This window comes from Gymnoscopelus microlampas (genome assembly GCF_963454915.1).
Source record: "Gymnoscopelus microlampas genome assembly, chromosome: 8".
Lineage (NCBI taxonomy): Eukaryota > Metazoa > Chordata > Actinopteri > Myctophiformes > Myctophidae > Gymnoscopelus > Gymnoscopelus microlampas.
In genome coordinates, this window is record NC_139945.1 from 5496142 (window position 1) to 5514461 (window position 18320).

General features: G+C 40.8%; 1 protein-coding gene across 4 annotated transcripts; it reads right to left on the reverse strand.

Moving 5' to 3' along the window:
- Positions 1-7289: 7289 nt before the first annotated feature.
- LOC311050737 (uncharacterized protein) lies at positions 7290-18082 on the reverse strand. Of its 4 annotated transcripts, XM_084064867.1 has the most exons (12): positions 17964-18082; positions 16269-16339; positions 15465-15574; positions 12662-12758; positions 12013-12195; positions 11635-11777; positions 11171-11255; positions 10565-10727; positions 10066-10259; positions 9828-9969; positions 9178-9317; positions 7290-8639 (listed from the first exon to the last, which is right to left on the reverse strand). In XM_084064867.1, exons 5-12 carry the CDS (start codon positions 12118-12120, stop codon positions 8325-8327), a joined length of 1290 nt encoding a protein of 429 aa, XP_083920993.1. In that variant the 5' UTR covers positions 12121-12195; positions 12662-12758; positions 15465-15574; positions 16269-16339; positions 17964-18082; the 3' UTR covers positions 7290-8324. The 4 variants fall into 4 exon arrangements, with proteins under 4 accessions (XP_083920993.1, XP_083920992.1, XP_083920995.1 ...); XM_084064866.1 differs by having other exon boundaries at positions 12662-15574; XM_084064869.1 differs by lacking the exons at positions 11635-11777; positions 12013-12195; positions 12662-12758; positions 15465-15574.
- Positions 18083-18320: the final 238 nt, after the last annotated feature.

Here is an 18320-nt window from a genome sequence, read left to right on the forward strand (position 1 = left end):
TGCAGTATGTCCCATTTCACAAGTTTTCAAATGTATAAAAATCCTTTGAAAATAGCAGATCTACATGTTCACAATGCGTCGCTTTGTAGATCTGCTATTTTCAAATGGCCAAAATGCATATACTGTAGGGCTGAAGAGGGTAATGTATGTTTTGTAATTATATTTTTCCGGGTTTGTTACTTTTTGGGGGATTTTTTGTTACTTTAATTCGGGTTAATTCGGTTCCAGAACACATTGCACTAAATCCCCCAAATAACGACCAACAACAGGCACATTATGCAGAAAAATATGTTTCATACATTATTCTAATAATAATATAATTAATAATACATTTTATTAACGCACTTTACATTCTCACGAATCTCAGAGTGCCACAGATTAAAAGCATGGCATAAAACAGCATAGCCGCGGCTATGCATTTATTAATTGTAGGTTTGGTGATGAGACCGTGTTGTTCTCTGCAGAGCACGACTCGCTGCGGCAGCAGTACGCCCAAGACACCAAGATGGGCTTCGTCATCAACGCCATCTACTCCATGGCCTACGGCCTGCATAACATGCAGCGGACGCTGTGCCCAGGCTACCAGGTGAGTTACCACCTACCAGTGGCGTGCACAGACATTTTGAGGGGCAGGTGCTCAAGTAAATTATACCTTTTTTTGGTTTACTTGGTCTGCTCTTTTTTCCCTCTACACCTATACCTCTTTGCCAAAAATAGCCGATCTACAAGCTCACAACGCCTCGCAGCGCGAGGCGTTGTGGGCTTGTAGATCTGCTATTTTTGGCTAAAGTTCTCCTCAGAAAAGGGATGCTAGGTTTCGAGTGGTTATGGTAAAAAGAAAAATCATATCACATCAAGATTTGGCGGACCCCCTGTAGTAACTCTGAGGACCCCCTAGGGGTCCCGAACCCCCTGTTGAAGACCCCTACTGTAAACTGGAAAAAAAAAACACCTTTTTTTTTTCTTTTTTTCAAAAGGGCACTTCTGGTCAAGAGGGCAAAGGGCAGGTGCTCTAGCACCACCTAGAGTCTATCTGTGCACGTCCCTGGCACTCACATTCTTTGCTTCTGTTACTTAAAGGACAACTTTGTTTTTTTACAACCAATGTTTATGTTTTAGATTGTAATTAAAGTAAATAAAAGATGAGTGTTAAAAATTTTAAATTTACTCCTTTCTATAGTTTTAGCAATTTTCACAATCTTTTTTTACAGTGTTTTCACAGTGGGCGGGGGCATTCTGTCCGGTGGCTAAATATGTATTTTTTTAACACATTAACCCGGCGTTTTCTTTATTATTATTTACAGTAGCTCTTCTAGCCCCCAATAACTCACATCTGGCCATCTCAGACAGCCGGACCTTTTTTATTGTTTAAAAAAGGCATATTTAGCCACCGGACAGAATGCCCCCGCCCACTGTAAAAAATATTGCAAAAAATGCTAAAAATATAGAAAGCAGTAAATGAAAAAAAAATTACACTCATCATTTATTTACTTTAATTACAAGCTAAAATATAAACCTTGGTTGTAAAAAAACAAAGTTGTCCTTTAAGTAAAAGTCCGGAATTCAAAATTTACTTGAGTAAAAGTACAAAAGTATTGGTATCAAAATGGACTTAAAGTACCAAAAGTGGAAAGTACTCATTTAGCAGTAAGTCCCATTTCAAGTTTTCAAATGTATAAAATGTAAACAAATATTTTGAAAATAGCAGATCTACAAGCTCACAATGCGACGCATTGTGAGCTTGTAGATCTGCTATTTTCAAATGGCCGAAATGTATATAGGGCTGAAGTGGGTAATGTATGTTTGGTAATAATAATCAAAATCTACAAAGTAACTAGTAACTAAAGTTTTCAAATAATTGTAGTGGAGTAAAAGTACAATATTCGTCTCTGAGATGTAGTGGAGTAGAAGTAAAAGTACTGAAAATTGGAAATACTCCAGTAAAGTAAAAAAATACCTCACAATTGTACTTACTTAGGTACAGTACTTGAGTAAATGTACTTAGTTACTTTACACCCCTGCCACCTACTCCATGGCATACGGTCTGCGTAACATGCAGCGGGCACTGTGCCCAGACTACCAGGATATCACTGCCTTGACTGATAGATGGGCTGATGAATGGATGGAGGGAGGGAGGGAGGGAGGGAGGGAGGGAGGGAGAGGTGCATGGAGGGTAACAGAGACCATATTACACCCGTCCTCCACGACCTACTGTACACTGGCTTCCTGTCCAACACAGTGTCACATTGTGACTGCTGGGAAGTCACATTATGACTGTTGGGCAGTCACAATGTGACTGGAAGGCGTTCTGCACAAAAGTCAACATGTGACTTCGGGGCAGTGAGACTGTGTTGTCCTGTCAAACAAAGAATCCACTATCAAATCCTGCTTACACCTACAAATTTGTTTTGAATTTCATATATCAACGCATAAAATGTGAATAGAACTTTAAAAAAAAAAGATAATATCGTGCAAAAAATGCAGATCTACAAGCTCACAGCGTGCCACGATGCGACACGTTGTGAGCTTATAGATCTGCGCTTTTGCTATAAAAAAATAAATACAAATCCCACAAAATCGATTTGTAAACTCTGTTGTCGAAAATATTATTTTTTTATTATTTTATTTATTTATTAAATACGTTCAATATGTTTTTTCTCCGCTAACGGAAAGAGACACATTTTCACTTTCATGCAGGCAACTTACTATGCAATAGATGCTGCATCAGGCTACCAGGTGCACAGGGCTGCATTATATAAATGATAAACATGTATTGACCTGGATCCGGATCAAGCTCACTCTGGGGCGAGCGTGAATGTCTAATAAATACTGCATGATGTCAATTCCCCCCAGCAGCGCTTCATTCACTGATGTAGAGCTCAGAGCTCACGGCCCATCTTTGTTGCGTGGGTTAGAAGCTACTTGACACGACAGTTACAACGCCTGGGGTTAGAATGCGATGACTAGGGGTGTGGGGAAAAAAAACGATCATACTCACATCGCGATTCTAATGTTGGACGATTCAGAATCGATTCTCATTTTCCAAAAGTCTAATTCTGGGCTGACAGATAGAAGCCTAGCAATTGTATTTATGTTACAGCAGTTTTATTACTTTATTTATTGTTCTGGTAACTGAGAAGTAACTGAGTGTCAGACTCAGAGGTTAATAGGTTTTGTACAAGTGAAAATGTGTGCAAGCATGAATAAATGAGACATGTTGTCTTGGTTTTACCTTTGTGTGTTTACATTATTATCAGTTGATAAAACCTTTACAATTACAACATTTTACAGGTTTTCTTTTTCTTCAAAAATGCAGTCAGACACTTAAACCGTTTATTGCAATGATATTGCATTGAATTTGTCTGTGCTCCTATGATACTAGATTAATCTGTGCAAGCGTGACACAACCTCTGAGATGGCAAACCCCCCCTGAAGCAGAGCCAAAAGATAAGAAGAGTTATTACATGGACATGACAACAAGCATCTGAACCTTTCATACAGCAGATCCACAGATATTTTAAGAAAAAAACATGATACAATCTACAACAATTGGTTAGATCTAGGGCAAATTAACAGTGAACGAGCATTTGGGACCAGCTTGACTTCCGTGGCTGCCTCTACAATCACGATGGTCGATATAGCGGAAATAGTGAGGAATTTCCGTGACGTTGCCGTTGTGAGCTTGTAGATCTGCCATTTTCGTCAAAAGTATAGGGCTTAAAGGGATTCTAGGCAACATTAAGCCTAAATTTAAAATATATATATATATATATATATTTTGCATTTTTTCCCCCTCTATCAGCCACTATATAATGATGCTGGGGTGTTGTCCTGCATTGAAACACAGTCCTCTTTCTGAAATCCGTATTTTCCCTATTATTTATGTTTGTCCGGGGCGTAAATTAACGCACGCATGTGCGCGTCCGTGTGAACTTTTTACTTTCGGTTTTAAAACGCTCTCAAACTTCGTTTTTGAGGCACAGAATTTACTTCTAAGATAGCGTTTGGATATAATTTAGTTGTTTAACTTCATATATGTGGTCAATTTATCATGAAAGAGCCTATTTAAAAATAAAAATTCAGAGAACCGGCAGGGGCGGGCAATAACACGCATTGTATCCGAATAAAGCAACCTATTTTCGGCATGGCCCCTTCAGAAGTCCCCTTAACTCTATGAAAGTCCCTGCTGCGTCACCCCCTGGTGGTCGGGGAAACGAACTGCTGGAGGCGCAGTGTTTGTTTATCTCTGAACTTGCTGTCAATCCCTTTAAGTGAGTAACGGCTGTGTTCATGCTTCACTACTCAAAAAGAAGAGGGTCGCACTCAGAAATGAAATCGAAATGTTCCATATGCCTCACACGATGACAGAGATGTTTTGGCTGTCCTGCCTTCATCGGTGTGTCAAGGTGGGAGAGCCGAAACGTCTGTGAGGCTTATGGAAGAATAAAGAAAACGGTTTGATTTTATTTCTCAGCGCGACCCTATTCTCTTTGAGTTGTGGAACAGTTTATTATGACAACGCTCCAGAGAGGTCAGAGTACGGTGGTAACAAGAGACAAGTCTGTGTTCACGATCCAGCGTCTGATGTCGTCGAATTTGGGCGTCCATATTTAAACTTTTTATGTTATCTTAAATGATTACCCTGCTACTCATACATAATACAGTGTCACACAGCAGAAATAGCATTGTGAGCTTGTAGATCGGCTGTTTTTGCATAGTAATTACATAAGTATAATATGTAATAAGTACATATTTGGATCCATCCAGGTTATTTTTTGGTTTTGGACATAGGCCTGCAAGGTTTCCACCAGACAGCCACGATATGTTAGGATATGTGTTGTTCAGTCATCTAAACATGACACTATAGGTTCACCTCCATTTACAATGACTTGGGATTTAGAATTCCTGAATGTAAATGCATTGTTTGATCCCTCTAATGCTGTTTTTATTTATCATTGAACACTTTTGTTCTTGTTAAAAAGTGTGTACAGGTACATAAGATAATAACATTATTTTGTTCTGCTTCCTCAAACCTTGTATTGAAGCGGTAATTATAATAATTGCTAATCATAAAAATGTATACTATTACGAGGACATTTAAAAAAGGTATGTAAGAATAAAAGTATATTAATTATGTGGTCTATAGGGTCTGTGTGATGCCATGCGGCCTATAGATGGCGCCACCCTGCTGGACTTCCTGATGAAGACCAACTTCACAGGCGTGTCGGGGGAGGGCATCTTGTTTGACGAGAACGGAGATTCACCTGGAAGGTAAATAAATACAAAACGATTCGGGGAGTGCACCTTTAACCAGGGAAAATCACATTGAGATTTGTATCTCCTTTTCAAGTGGGCTCTGCTTCATACTGGTTGCTCCCCAGTACAACCACAGTTTGATACTGTTGTACTGGGAGCTGACCAGTACAACCACAGTTTGATACTGTTGTACTGGGAGCTGACCAGTACAACCACAGTTTGATACTGTTGTACTGGGAGCTGACCAGTACAACCACAGTTTGATACTGCTGTACTGGGAGCTGACCAGTACAACCACAGTTTGATACTGTTGTACTGGGAGCTTCCCAGTACAACCACAGTTTGATACTGTTGTACTGGGAGCTGACCAGTACAACCACAGTTTTTTACTTTTGTACTGGGAGCTGACCAGTACAGCCACAGTTTTATACTGGGAGATGACCATTGCAACCACAGTTTGATACTGTTGTACTGGGAGATGTTCAGTACAACCACAGTTATACTGGGAGATGACCATTGTAAGCACACTTTTATACAGTATTGTTGTAACAGAGTTTGTATTATTGCATGTATGTACATGCACTTAAGCCCTACCAGTATACTTTATCTTTTTGAAAATAATCTTAAAAAAATAAAAACGTTTTCAATTAAAATACACACATAAAATCAAATACAATAGGGGTTAATGCGGTTCACAATTAGTCTCCCCTGGTTCCTACACGATTAGTCATCACTTCCACTCTTCATGAATAACAAAGCGTCTTTGAAGTGTGTCGTGTCTTTGTGAGGACTGTGCTCGTCGTGACATTGTGTGTGTGTGTGTGTGTGTGTGTGTGCGTGTGTGCGTGTGTGTGCGCGTGTGCGTGTGTGTGCGCGTGTGCATGTTTGCGTGCACGTTACTTTTGGGATCAGATATGAAATCATGAACTTTAAGAAGATGGGGAAGGACTACTATGACTACATCAACGTGGGCAGCTGGGACAACCGCGGCTTGAAGATCGACGACGACGAGATCTGGCCCAGCAAAGACGTCATCATGAAGTCTGTGTGCAGCGAACCCTGTGCCAAGGGACAAATTAAGGTGACAAGACCACAGCAACACAATGAATGGTTCTAAACCTTTTTTAATCACTTTGAACCCTATGACATCCCTATTCTGGGGCAAACTTTGGGTGAAAATAGCAGATCCACGCTCTTGTAGATCTGTTAAGCTGGTTATGAGCTTGTAGAACTGCTTGTTATGAGCTTGTAGATCTGATATTTGGCCAAACAGATTTGATGTAGAGAGAAAAAAGGAGAGAGCCTACACAGAGAAAAACACTGGGTTAGAAACAACCCATTCTGGGTTGTTTTTAGCCCATCCCCTGGGTAGTTATAGCACCGGCCCAGCAGTAGTTAATTTTACCCAGCAAGATGGGTTGGTCCGTTTTAACCCAGCGGATGAGTTAAAATATTCCACCCATTTCTGGGTTAAATTAACTGTACGTCTGAGTAAATGCAACCCATATCATTTATTATATATTCTACCCATGTCTGGGTTAAATTAACTGTACATCTGAGTAAATGCAACCCATATCATTTATTATATATTCTACCCATGTCTGGGTTAAATTAACTGTACATCTGAGTAAATGCAACCCATAGTATATATTATATATTCTACCCATGTCTGGGTTAAATTAACTGTACATCTGAGTAAATGCAACCCATAGTATATATTATATATTCTACCCATGTCTGGGTTAAATTAACTTTACATCTGAGTAAATTCAATCCTTATTATTTATTATATACTCAACCCAATTGTGGGTAAAATTATGTATCATTCTGGGTTGTTTTATCCAAATCATGTGTTAAATAAAACAAGTATGGGTTTATTCAACAATATATGTGTTACTTTAAACTACAGTTTAACTACAAACCTATAACAAAATACATGCTAGATTTGGTCATGCAAAGCATAATGCAATAAACACAAACCATGCTGGATTCTTTTAGTCATTTTATATAAAAATGCATGAAAAATTACAACCTTTAAACATTATCAAACATTTGAGCCCATTAAGACCTGGAACGCATAGGTTTAGACATGGGATAAAAAGCATTTTATGCTTTTGCTATTCAAAAATAGATATACAAGCACATACAGTATATACATCTGCTATTTTTGAAAAATCCTGAAATTTGTGCATATCTTTGAACAGTTTTTAAAGCAAACATTTCTGCTGCTAAGACAAACACTCAAGTCTTCATCGTGCTCTCTGGGGGAACAAAGAATCTGGCGTGTTTCTATAGAAACGTCCCTTTAACAGGCAGGAAGAAAACTCGAGCAGAACCACGCTTTAGGGTGGGCATCCATCTGCCTGTTAAAGTGTCCATCGATTTGAAAATGATCAGTATTTGAGTTGAGTACCGGGTAGGAAGAACCACTTGACTTCTGGGACAGATTGAAGGTACTACTGGAATGATGGGATGCCGTGACTACTGGGATGGGGGCGGGGTTTCGGACCATTAAGTAACTGTATAGAATGTTACCAACCTTTTTTTATAATGGACCAAAAAGAGAAAAGGTTCTCGAACGCTCTCATTTGGTCCCATTTGTTTTTCTCTCTGGTGTCAGTAAAAAATCCTTAATTGGTCCCCTTTCCTACCCTGCTGTCTCCATACATCTACGGCATATTATATAACTAACATTAGAGCCTCACTCATGCGCTCTCTTGCTCTTAGTTGTATAATGAGCGTCATTTGCATTCACATCCAAACAGCACCGACTCATTTTCAAAAGAATGACTCAACTTTACTTTTTGGCAGTCCTGCCAACAGAACAGAATGTTGATAAGATTTCTATATCAGTGGTTCTCACACTTTTTCAAGTCAAGGACCCCCAGAATTATATGTACCGTATTTGGCCGCGGACCCCCCATCTCAAAATATGTTGTTCCAGGGACCCCCCCAGAAGCAAAGATTTGAGCTCAATGGCCACCTGGCCAACAAGGCTGCCCTCAATGACTAACGGGTACGTGGGTTGATAGGGTGGGTAATGTGTTGGGGGGGTGTGTGTGTGAGCTCTACTGGCAAGCCTTAATTCTTGTGTGGAGAAACTCAACCATTTTGTTGGACTCTTGTAGTGGAATTCCATAGATAATACTCTGTAGGAAGTCCCACACATTTTGACACCTTTTGGTGTACTCAATGTCAAAAATGTAGTAGGCCTTGAAGCAGACGTCGACAGCCTGAAGAAGTTTGTCCTGTTTCATAGCCTGTCCATCTATGATCGCGAAGACCTGAGATGGTTGTTGAGGGGTGTTGCCAAGTGTCAGGATGTAGGGTTCAGTTTGGCTGAGCTTGGCTGCTTGGAGATACTCCACCATGTTGGTGCCAGGCTGAAAAACACAGAAAAGTGAGGGTGTAAGGACAAAATGTCTACAAAGTACAGAAAAGTAAGTGTATAATTAAAATAAAAAATAATAATAAAAGGTGTCAAGGGCCCATGTGTTTTCATGTTACATTATAAGAGTTAACTTATTGTTAAACATATTAATTTTGCGTCTTATCACTCCTATGGTACAAACATCAACACAGCATAGTATTGTGGACAAAATGGTATCCAACGATAACAAAATGTTCTTTAGTTTTGTCTCTGATAGGCTAAATCTTATCTACTGGTGGTCCATTGGTTGAGAAACAGTGAGAGATGTACTGTATAGACATAGAATGCATATAAAGTGTTAACTTATATCCCCCTCGCAGCACAACGGTGGTCCCTAGGTTGATTCTTAGTGAGGAGGGTGGTGGTGGTGGTGGTGGTCCCTATGCTTTGTAGATTACACACTCAATACTTACACAAACTCATTAATTACACAACAGGTATATGTTAAAATAAAATGGAAAGTTTCCCTTTAGATGTGCTGGTGGACTTACAGGCTGATGATCGATGAAGGCCTTCTTGCACTCTGCAATGGTGTGGCGCACTGTTTTACTGCCACGGCCACGTCCAACTTTGTAAGCCGTTGGGGGGAGCAAAGCTGGCAGCTGCTGCAGGGCGAGATCCCCAATGTCATCTGTAGGAAGACATAGGTATCAATACGAGGTGGAACGGCATATCCTTTATTGTGTCATTCAATAGCCAACAAGAATGTAACCTATGCTGCTATGTGCAGCCAATAGCTGCTCTGCAGCTGGTTAGTTTGTAGTTTAGTTATTCCCACCATTAGGCCAGAAGCTGGCCTAACCATGACAGTTTACAAATGGAAAATAATTGACCAGTTGGGGTCCATTTGTAACACTGTCACAGTTACAGACTTAAGGGTCAATTTAGACCCCACTAAAGTAACCCAGAGAGTCCCAGCAATCCACTTTGAGAAACCCTGGTCTAGACGAGGCTATAGGAGGAAGGGGTGTACCCACTGGTATTTGAAGGTGACACTACCTGAGAAGAGGAAAACCCCGGGGTACCTGAAAGTGTGTGCTGTGCGTGCCACACCCACACAGAGAGGCTGTCAACGTAGTTGTGGACTCTTGACACAAGAGGGACTGTCCACTGACAAAGAACCATTTCAATAATATTTTACCTAATGTTAATCCTTCGACCGGCAACTGTAACTTCCGCTCCAGTCGTGCCACCTGCAGGATCTTCTCTGCATACACTGGGAGCCAGGTCTCGTAGAGTTTGGGCGCAGCGTCCGCATGTAAGAGAAGGAAGTCCTGAGCGATCTATAAAATGGAAAACATTTGAAGTCAAATTAAATGTGGCACACTACCAAAACATTATAAACAATGAATCATCACATGTACAATATTCCCTCTTACCATGCCGTTAGTTGTCAGGTGAGGATAGTGTTCCAGAATCTGACTGATAGTCAGATCTCTGGTATTGTCCTTTATCCACTTAGCCCTGTACACCGCCGTGTCCTGCATATAAGTCTCAACTTGGCATAAAGGTTGAGAATTACTTCTCAACCACTCCTTCAGCTGTACTGCTCGCTCATCTGATATAGTACATTCTGTAAAAAGAACAAAATGTTGTCGGTCACTAAAAGATGGATGTTTTGCGTAATCAGTCATCCTATCAGCAATAGTGTGTGTAAAAATAGTTCTAAAACAACTATAAATGCTATTGTGTGGTGTCTGGTCATACAAGCTACTGTAGTTCCAAAATTCCTCACATTCACTAAGATCAGGCTCTACTCAGATTTTCTGTCTGCGAAAGTGTTCCCTAAACGTGCGCATGTTATGTTTTGGGAAAACTTAAGCAAGCAAATGTGCCACATTGTTGGAACTTCCTTCTATTTTTCCATTTAGTAATGACCTGGTATGACCGCTGTTCTAACAGGACCATCCTCGGGTGCTGGATGTGGTGCTCGGCCAGTCACCCTGAGCGCTTTCCTAAGCTTCTTTCTGACATTTCGCAGCCTTTCCTCCAGGTACCCACTGGCTGGACGCCGGTTCCGCGCTGGGGTGTACCATATGTCCTGCCAAGAAATCAAAATGTTTGATGAATAGAGATTTGGCACATTTCGATTTTTTGACAGCATGTCCTTGAATTAGACAGGGTTTTTCTGCACATTTGTCTGTCCCAAGAGAAGGCCAAATATTGTCCCTGCTTCCAAGGGCATGACAGCAGTGAAAATCACACATCACAGTAGTTTTTCTGGAAGGAGTGCGCTGTATTGTGTCTGTTAAATGGTTTAGCATTTTAAGCTCAATGTATGCTTCTCAACGGTCCGTTACTGAGAACTGCAGACCTACAGGCTGACCACATGTTGTGAGCTTGTAGACTTGTAGTTTTCAGTATCAGCGACACATCACAGCAGAGCATATATTGGGCTTACTAGGGGTGTCACCAAAATGAATAATAGATTGAAAAGCAAAAAAAAAAAGGTTAAACACGAAAAAAATGGGGGAAGAAACTCACGCTGCCACTGCTTGATGAGTCTTTCAAGCAGGGAAATGCCTGAATTATGCTTGCTGCCATGGCCTTTTTGGTCTCCGTCGTAGGACTGTAAAACAGAAATAGCACAACCATTCATCATATCAAGTAGTTCCAGTGCGTTGATTTCATTTAACTAATAAACCACTTTTCAAAGACAACAAAAAAAAAATAACACCCGGTGTGTAGCTAACATAAACTTAACTTCAGTCAGTCGTCCAGTGGAGGTTGCACTGGTGCCTCTTAAAATGTTACTCCATGGTAGCTGATCTGAGCATGGTTAACAACTAGCAAATATATCCCTACTAAGTCATATTTTAGCTCTCAGGTAAAGTTAGAACTTGGGATGATCATACACCCTTAAAGTTGTCATTTAACCACTTAAACCCCAGATATTGTGATCCCTATTCAACATAAAACATAAAGATAATTAAAATATGTTGAAGTACTTCTCTCCAAACTTCTCTAAAAGGTGAGACACCAAGATCCGGACAAGGGCACATCTCTGGGATGAGGTGATTAGATTGCTCTCGTCAAGGTCCCTCACAATTGGCCGTCCGTCTGCGAACGCTGTAAGAACCTGACGGACATCCTTAGAAAATTGCAAGACACAAAATTGCAGACTTATTATTGTTTAGTTAGGAATGTGTGATATTAATTCAAATCAATATCACCATTACTTCAAACTTTTGTCTTGATTACAATTAATGCACTCAGTGTGTCAATGTGTTGTGAGCTTGTTGAGCACCATTTTCTTTTTCATGCAAAGCAGCCAAATTTATGGCTTAAAGGTATTATAAGGCGTATAAAGGTAAAGCAGAACTTACAAACGTGGGAATTATATGTATTGTCTGGATCATCATTAGGGCTTGGGGTTCAGGTGGAGCCAGGGGTTCAGGTGGGGTTAGGGGATCAGGTGCGGCCGATACCTCCATGGGGGTTTGGGGAGTGGCAGGTGGTGTGGCATCAGAGGCTGTAGCTTGTGCATCAGGTGCAGGCGCCGGTCCAATCTATACAGAAGACCAAGGTTAATATAATAAATGTAGGACAAAGAATAGAGCACCGAAGTCTGATGTAAATGACGCATCCTACCTGGTTTGCGTCGTTCTCCCCCCTCCCCCCAATTCTTAATTAGTGACATTTTTGCCAGAAACAGACTGTATCAAATATAACTGATTGACTATCATAAACGATAATCACCTTCCTGACAACATCGCCGGGACAGTCTGTTTTTGGACCTCAATGCTTATGAGACTATTTTAAGATGACCCAACTATTCTACATAGAGAAAAACTTCTACAAACCAGGGGATGAGAGAGTGACGTCAGGACTTCGGTACTCTATTGGAATCCCCAATAGAGGACCCTTTTGAAGACAACCAAATGATATGTGGACAGTGGTGCAGCATACTTTTAGAGAGTGCACTTGAGCTTCACCTTATACAAATATTAAGTGATTAAACAAAAAAGTACTTACAGTACCACTTATCACTCATTTAAAGAATGCCAGTAGTCCCAGTAATCGCGTCATCCCAGTAGTCACGGCATCCCATCATTCCAGTAGTACCTTCAATCTGTCCCAGAAGTCAAGTGGTTCTTCCTACCCGGTACTCAACTCAAATACTGATCATTTTCAAATCGATGGACACTAATATGGGGGTAATGTCAAAATAGGCCTTTTCAACATATAAGCCAGTCAAAGTACTATTTACAGTCACACACAACCACACACCTGGTGGCAGTTCGGTGATTCTAAAAATGTCTGTTGCGCAACGAAATGCATAAACTGTCATCATCTTCATCCTTTCTGTACGACTTGACTGCATGGAGGGGATGGTGATCAAGCAGATCTCTAACATCTACTGCTACCAACACCTGAGTGGGAATGACACTGTATGCATATAAATGCCTATCAAACCACTGTGTTTCCCATTTCTTTACAACAAGTTTTATTGTTGGTGTGGGTAACGTTTGCTCCAGTAGTAGAACTGATTCTATGAGACCAAATTGAGGCTCTCCATCTGGATTATAGGACAGGAATACACTCATGCCTGCTCTATACTCAGTTCCCTTAAATGTAACCCAGGCTGGCACATACACTTCACTGAAGAGGGGAATACCTTCTAGCCCACTTTGGATCCTGTCATTAATGTTGACCAGAACTGTACTTTGCCCTGGACCAACTTCTGTATTGTGACACAGGATAGTTCCACATAGGAAATGGTAGCACTGCATCATCTGATGGCGAAATGCCATGGTTTTACAAATGTTTCTAAAGTTGCAGGTTACATTGCTAACCTGTTTGAAAAATGCATGCCGTGCTTCAAATCTCATTGACCAGAACTGCTTCAACGGTCCAATTTTTTGAATGATTCGTGGGTAGTGAACCATGAAGTGTTGCTTTGGCCGTAAATGTAGATGAGGATATAGCTCCAGGAAGAGGGAGTGATGGTCTTCTATGATTTTGCCCAAGTACAGTGTTGCTGCTACTGTAATTGAAGGGGAAAAGATAAACTCCATGCAATGGAGTAGGAGGAGTAGAAGTTCCCAATGCTTGTTATCCTCGGGGACAAGATCACCTATCATGATTGGTAGTAGCCTAATTAGGCACCACATTTGAGATGCTGACTGACGCATGGAGCCTTCAGGCTTTTTGAGATCATTCCTGCTTATGACAGAAGGCTTGTTAGACTTATCACTAAATCCATAGTCAAAGCTTGTTATTCTGTAATTCAGCTCTTGTAGTGTGATATGCTTTTGGTCGATTAGTGAATTCAACACAAGTTTGACTTCGATAGGCCCCACTCCCTCCAGTAAATCATGCATTATGTCCACTGACACATTGTCTGACACATGATAAAAAGACAACATGTTCAAGACACTGTCTCTTTTCAGGCCTGTCTGGGACTTGTCGGCTGTAAGTAAATCTGCCTCATAACTATTGCGATCACGCAAAAGTCCAGGATCTTCAAGCGTCAGAGACTCTCTCTGTTCTTTATTTGCTTTGCAAAACCGACATGCATAATTGGCAACGAAGGATTCAACGTAGCCAAGAACACCATGGACGCCCAAATTGTCTCCAACTACTTGGAGCACTGTGAACTTGACAACACCTTGATAGTTGGGGGTATTAACAAGGATGCCATCCCTCTCTAAATCCATGATCTCTTTGACAATAGGGCGTAGTATTGCATCAATGGTATGGTGTGCTGCGTCGTCAGATTTGTACACAGCTAAAAGGAACTGTGACTGCAAGGTAGATAGCAACTCTGGAGGCAAGCTCTTCAAAATGAAATAAAGAAGTCCCAACTTGTGAATCCCAGTTTTAGCACCAAGGGGATTTACTATCTCAACATCATCTTGGTAAATCACAATTGGGATTGAAACCTCGTTCTGGAATAAGGAATGCGTTTTACAGAACTCCCCATCAAAAACATCCTGAATTGCATCACCCTCCCTGCGCTGCCAATCCAGCATGGTCTGTAAAATCCCGGGAATTTCTAGAATCTTGGTCAAAAGGCTCTTTAACGGTATACGGTAAAATGAATCATGAACACCAACTTGCTGGACAATGCCAGTGGCAGAGGCCGTTGATTGAACATAGGTAACCCCTGACAATATCTCCTCAACTGGCTGAACAAAGTTTCCAGTTGTAGCAAAATATTTCATCTGTTTATAGTCGGACTGCATCCCTCTGAAAGGCTCAGCTAATTCTGAGAACTCCACCTGAAGCTCTTGTACCTCGTTGCTTTGATCAAGACCAAACGTACGAAATACAGACATGGTCTTTGATTGCAGTCGGCCGACAATATTGCCAATTAAATTGGAGGTATGCTGAACCACAAAGTTTAGGTTTGAGAATGTCATAGAAGACTTAGATCTAAGATGGGCTAAAAAGAGGGCCACTCGATTAGTAATGGACTCTGGCTCTAGTTCATCCCAATCCTCAACAACTTCCTCTTCTCCCTGTTCTGGCTCCATGTCAGCATTCAGCATTTCAACAGGTGGGGCTGGACCTACAGGTGGGGGCCGTGGGGCTGGGCCTTCAAGGGGGTCATCATTTCTACCCCCATGCTCCTTTTCCAAATGTCTTCTGTAAGACCATATGTAACCAAATGTCCGACCACAACCACTTTCACTACACTGAAAATGTGTTGATACAGAGTTGACATGGTGTACAGACCGTAAATGCGCGAGAAGACCCTTGATACCCCCTGAAATTATCTTTTGGCATTTGAAACAAGTGTATGCCATCTTCCCGAAATAAACTATTTACTTACAAGTTCTCTAAATTGTTTTAAGAACTTCAGCCTAGGGCCTGCTCTCGGGATCAGCTGTTTGATGGTGGAATCATCTAACAGAAAGAAACTTTCCTGATCAATCCCCTCATCTGAAAAAAAAGAGAAAAAGACACATTATTTTTCCAACAGAGGAACAGAAAAAAAAAATAGAGTTCATGGGTTTCATCTGTAGTCATCTACAGTACCTGCAATGATGAGGACCAACACAGATGATTTAAATGAATTAATTACTTCTACTGCAAATGATTACCCTCAGCAAAGCTAATCAGACAAATTTCATCACCTGGTTTTGGTCCTCAACATGACAGGTTAGAGCAGTGGTTCTCAACCTGTGGGTCGGGACCCCCCACATATTGTGAAACTGTTGCGAGGCATTATGAGCCTGTAGATTGTCTATTTTCACAATATGTATCCGTGTAAAGAAGTAAAACAAATGGGGGGTCCACAATTCAAATATTATAATTTATTTGGGGGGGCCTGAAAAAGTTGAGAACCCCTGTTAGAGGAGTACAAAAACCATGACCATTAACTCAGCAGCCATGTTTGGTGCTGAGCAAACCGTTTGAATGACAACCAGCATCCTATTTCTGACTGACACAGATGATATTAACCTTAATCAACCTGGGTTCCTCTGCTGGTCAATTGTTGTCAGTTAATCAAATAGTACAGTATAGCACAGAAAATGCATATGCTCAATACAAATGTCAAGGTATATTACAAAAAGCAGTTGTCAACTCCATTACTGTGTGACAGCAATGTATGTGGATGGGAAACATATTGTACCTCTAAATATGTCTACCAGATCTGGTAACTGCCACTCTGTCAGTTTTTCAAAGACAAAGTTGTCCATCGATCTGAAACAAACACAAAAGGAAATAAAATTGGTGTTATAGCTGTTCAGATATCAACATAAAAGCAAAGCAAAATAGCAGCAGAATACTATGTGCTATGAATATGAACCAAATGGACCCTTACAGCTCTATAACTCTCAGAGTGTACACATGGAAATCTAGAGAAAGGTGAAGCAGGGACCCCTTAGCTGAGAGACAGATGAAGCAGGGACCCCTTAGCTGAGAGATGAAGCAGGGACCCCTTAGTTGAGAGACAGATGAATTTCACAACATGTGCCTCTCACAGTATTTAGCTGCCCAAGCAATTGCCTATTCAAATGAGCATTTTAGTGCAATACCAGCAATGATAAACTGTTTTTACAGCTTTAGTAAATGTTATGTTCCATGCTTCAACCACAATTCCCACAATAATGTTAACACCACCCTAATACAATAATGTCTCAAATGAAATAATATAATGGGGTAGATTTGAATGGTGCTAGAGTACAGAGTGAAAGGGTTAGAATGGTTATACAGTCAAGGCAGTGACAGGGTTAGAATACAGTAAGATGACTAAAATATGCCTAAAACTAAACAAAATGCTGCTGTCAAAATCAACACTAGTTTCAAATAAAGAAAAAAACACATCTGATTCTTTCTATTCTGTACAGGCAATTATTTTTCGTGTACTGTGGGGGGGGGGGGGGGGTCCCCTCGTGGTTTTGAAGGGGTCCCCAGATGACATTGAAGTAATAATTTAAGTACTTAGCATCAAAAGTAATCAACTATATACAAAAAAACATTGTCGAAATTATCAAAATATAAAAGAGGCACAAATTGTGAAAATAGCAGATCTACAGGCTTTTGTACAGAAGTCACATAGACAAGCCACAGATTTTGTAGGCACATTGAGAGGACAATGTGTTCAGCACGCATTATATAGTCTACACCAGGGGTCTTCAACGTTTTCAGGCCAAGGACCCCCTAGCTGAGAAAGAGATGAAGCAGGGACCCCCTCTATATAAAATTGTTTCAGATTATTTATTTTTTTACTTGGCCTGCTCTTTTTTCCCTCTACACCTATACCTCTTTGCCAAAAAATAGCAGATCTACAAGCTCAAGAGGCATTGTGAGCTTGTAGATCTGCTATTTTTGGCTAAAGTTCTCCTCAGAAAAGTGATGCTAGGGTTCAAGTGGTTAATGTAAAAAAATAATAATCTTATCACAAAGATTTGGCGGACCCCCTGTAGTAACTCTGAGGACCCCCTGTTGAAGACCCCTGGTCTACACGTCAATAAATATATAAAGCAACTAGGCTATGCTTTTGTTGTACAAGTGGCCATGGCTAGTTAGCTGTGTAGCCATGGCCTGTCACTCTCAGCAGACTGTGCATGCTTGAACGGCAACGTGATGTGTTTATAATAGAAATTAGAGATCAGACCAGAGTTCAGAATGTATAAAAGAGCCAATTGTACTCGCGCCAAACATTTGAGTCCACACAATTCAAAGCCAAAGTAGCTTAGCTTAGCTGCATGGGCTAGCATAGGCCAGCAGCACATGCTCTGCATGTTTAACACGACGTCAAGGCATGTTATAAAGGTTGAGACAATAATATAGTGCAAAAAGTTAAAATAAAACACTATTTTACCTTGAACGGAGTTCTGCTTTCGTGCCGTTGTTTGGAAATTGCGACGCACCAACGTTGTGGCTCTCTCTCTCTGCATGGGTCGTGCTCCCAGCCTGTGTATGTAAGGGACACTGCGCGCGAGGAAGGAGGAAGTGAACGAGGACTGGAGGGAGGCGGGGTGTGGAGGAATTTGACCGGATATGGAGCGCGCATTCCACACTTTTAGGATTCTGAATGAAAATAGTTGTGTGCCATTTAATTTATAAATAATTATAATAGTAAAGGAACATTCCTTGATCCATTAATTATATTATATTATATACCCACTTCACTCTCAGGATGTTTTAGCCTACTAAAAGTGGTGATACCACAGTATTA

Excerpts from the sequence above, each read along its gene's own strand:
- LOC311050737 (XM_084064867.1), bottom strand. The coding sequence starts at position 12,120 with ATGGAGGTATCGGCCGCACCTGATCCCCTAACCCCACCTGAACCCCTG. Across the intron at positions 10,728-11,170 it reads ACTCATCAAGCAGTGGCAGC|GACATATGGTACACCCCAGC; the intron begins GTGAGTTTCTTC and ends ATTTCTTGGCAG. Across the intron at positions 9,970-10,065 it reads ACCTGACAACTAACGGCATG|ATCGCTCAGGACTTCCTTCT; the intron begins GTAAGAGGGAAT and ends TCCATTTTATAG.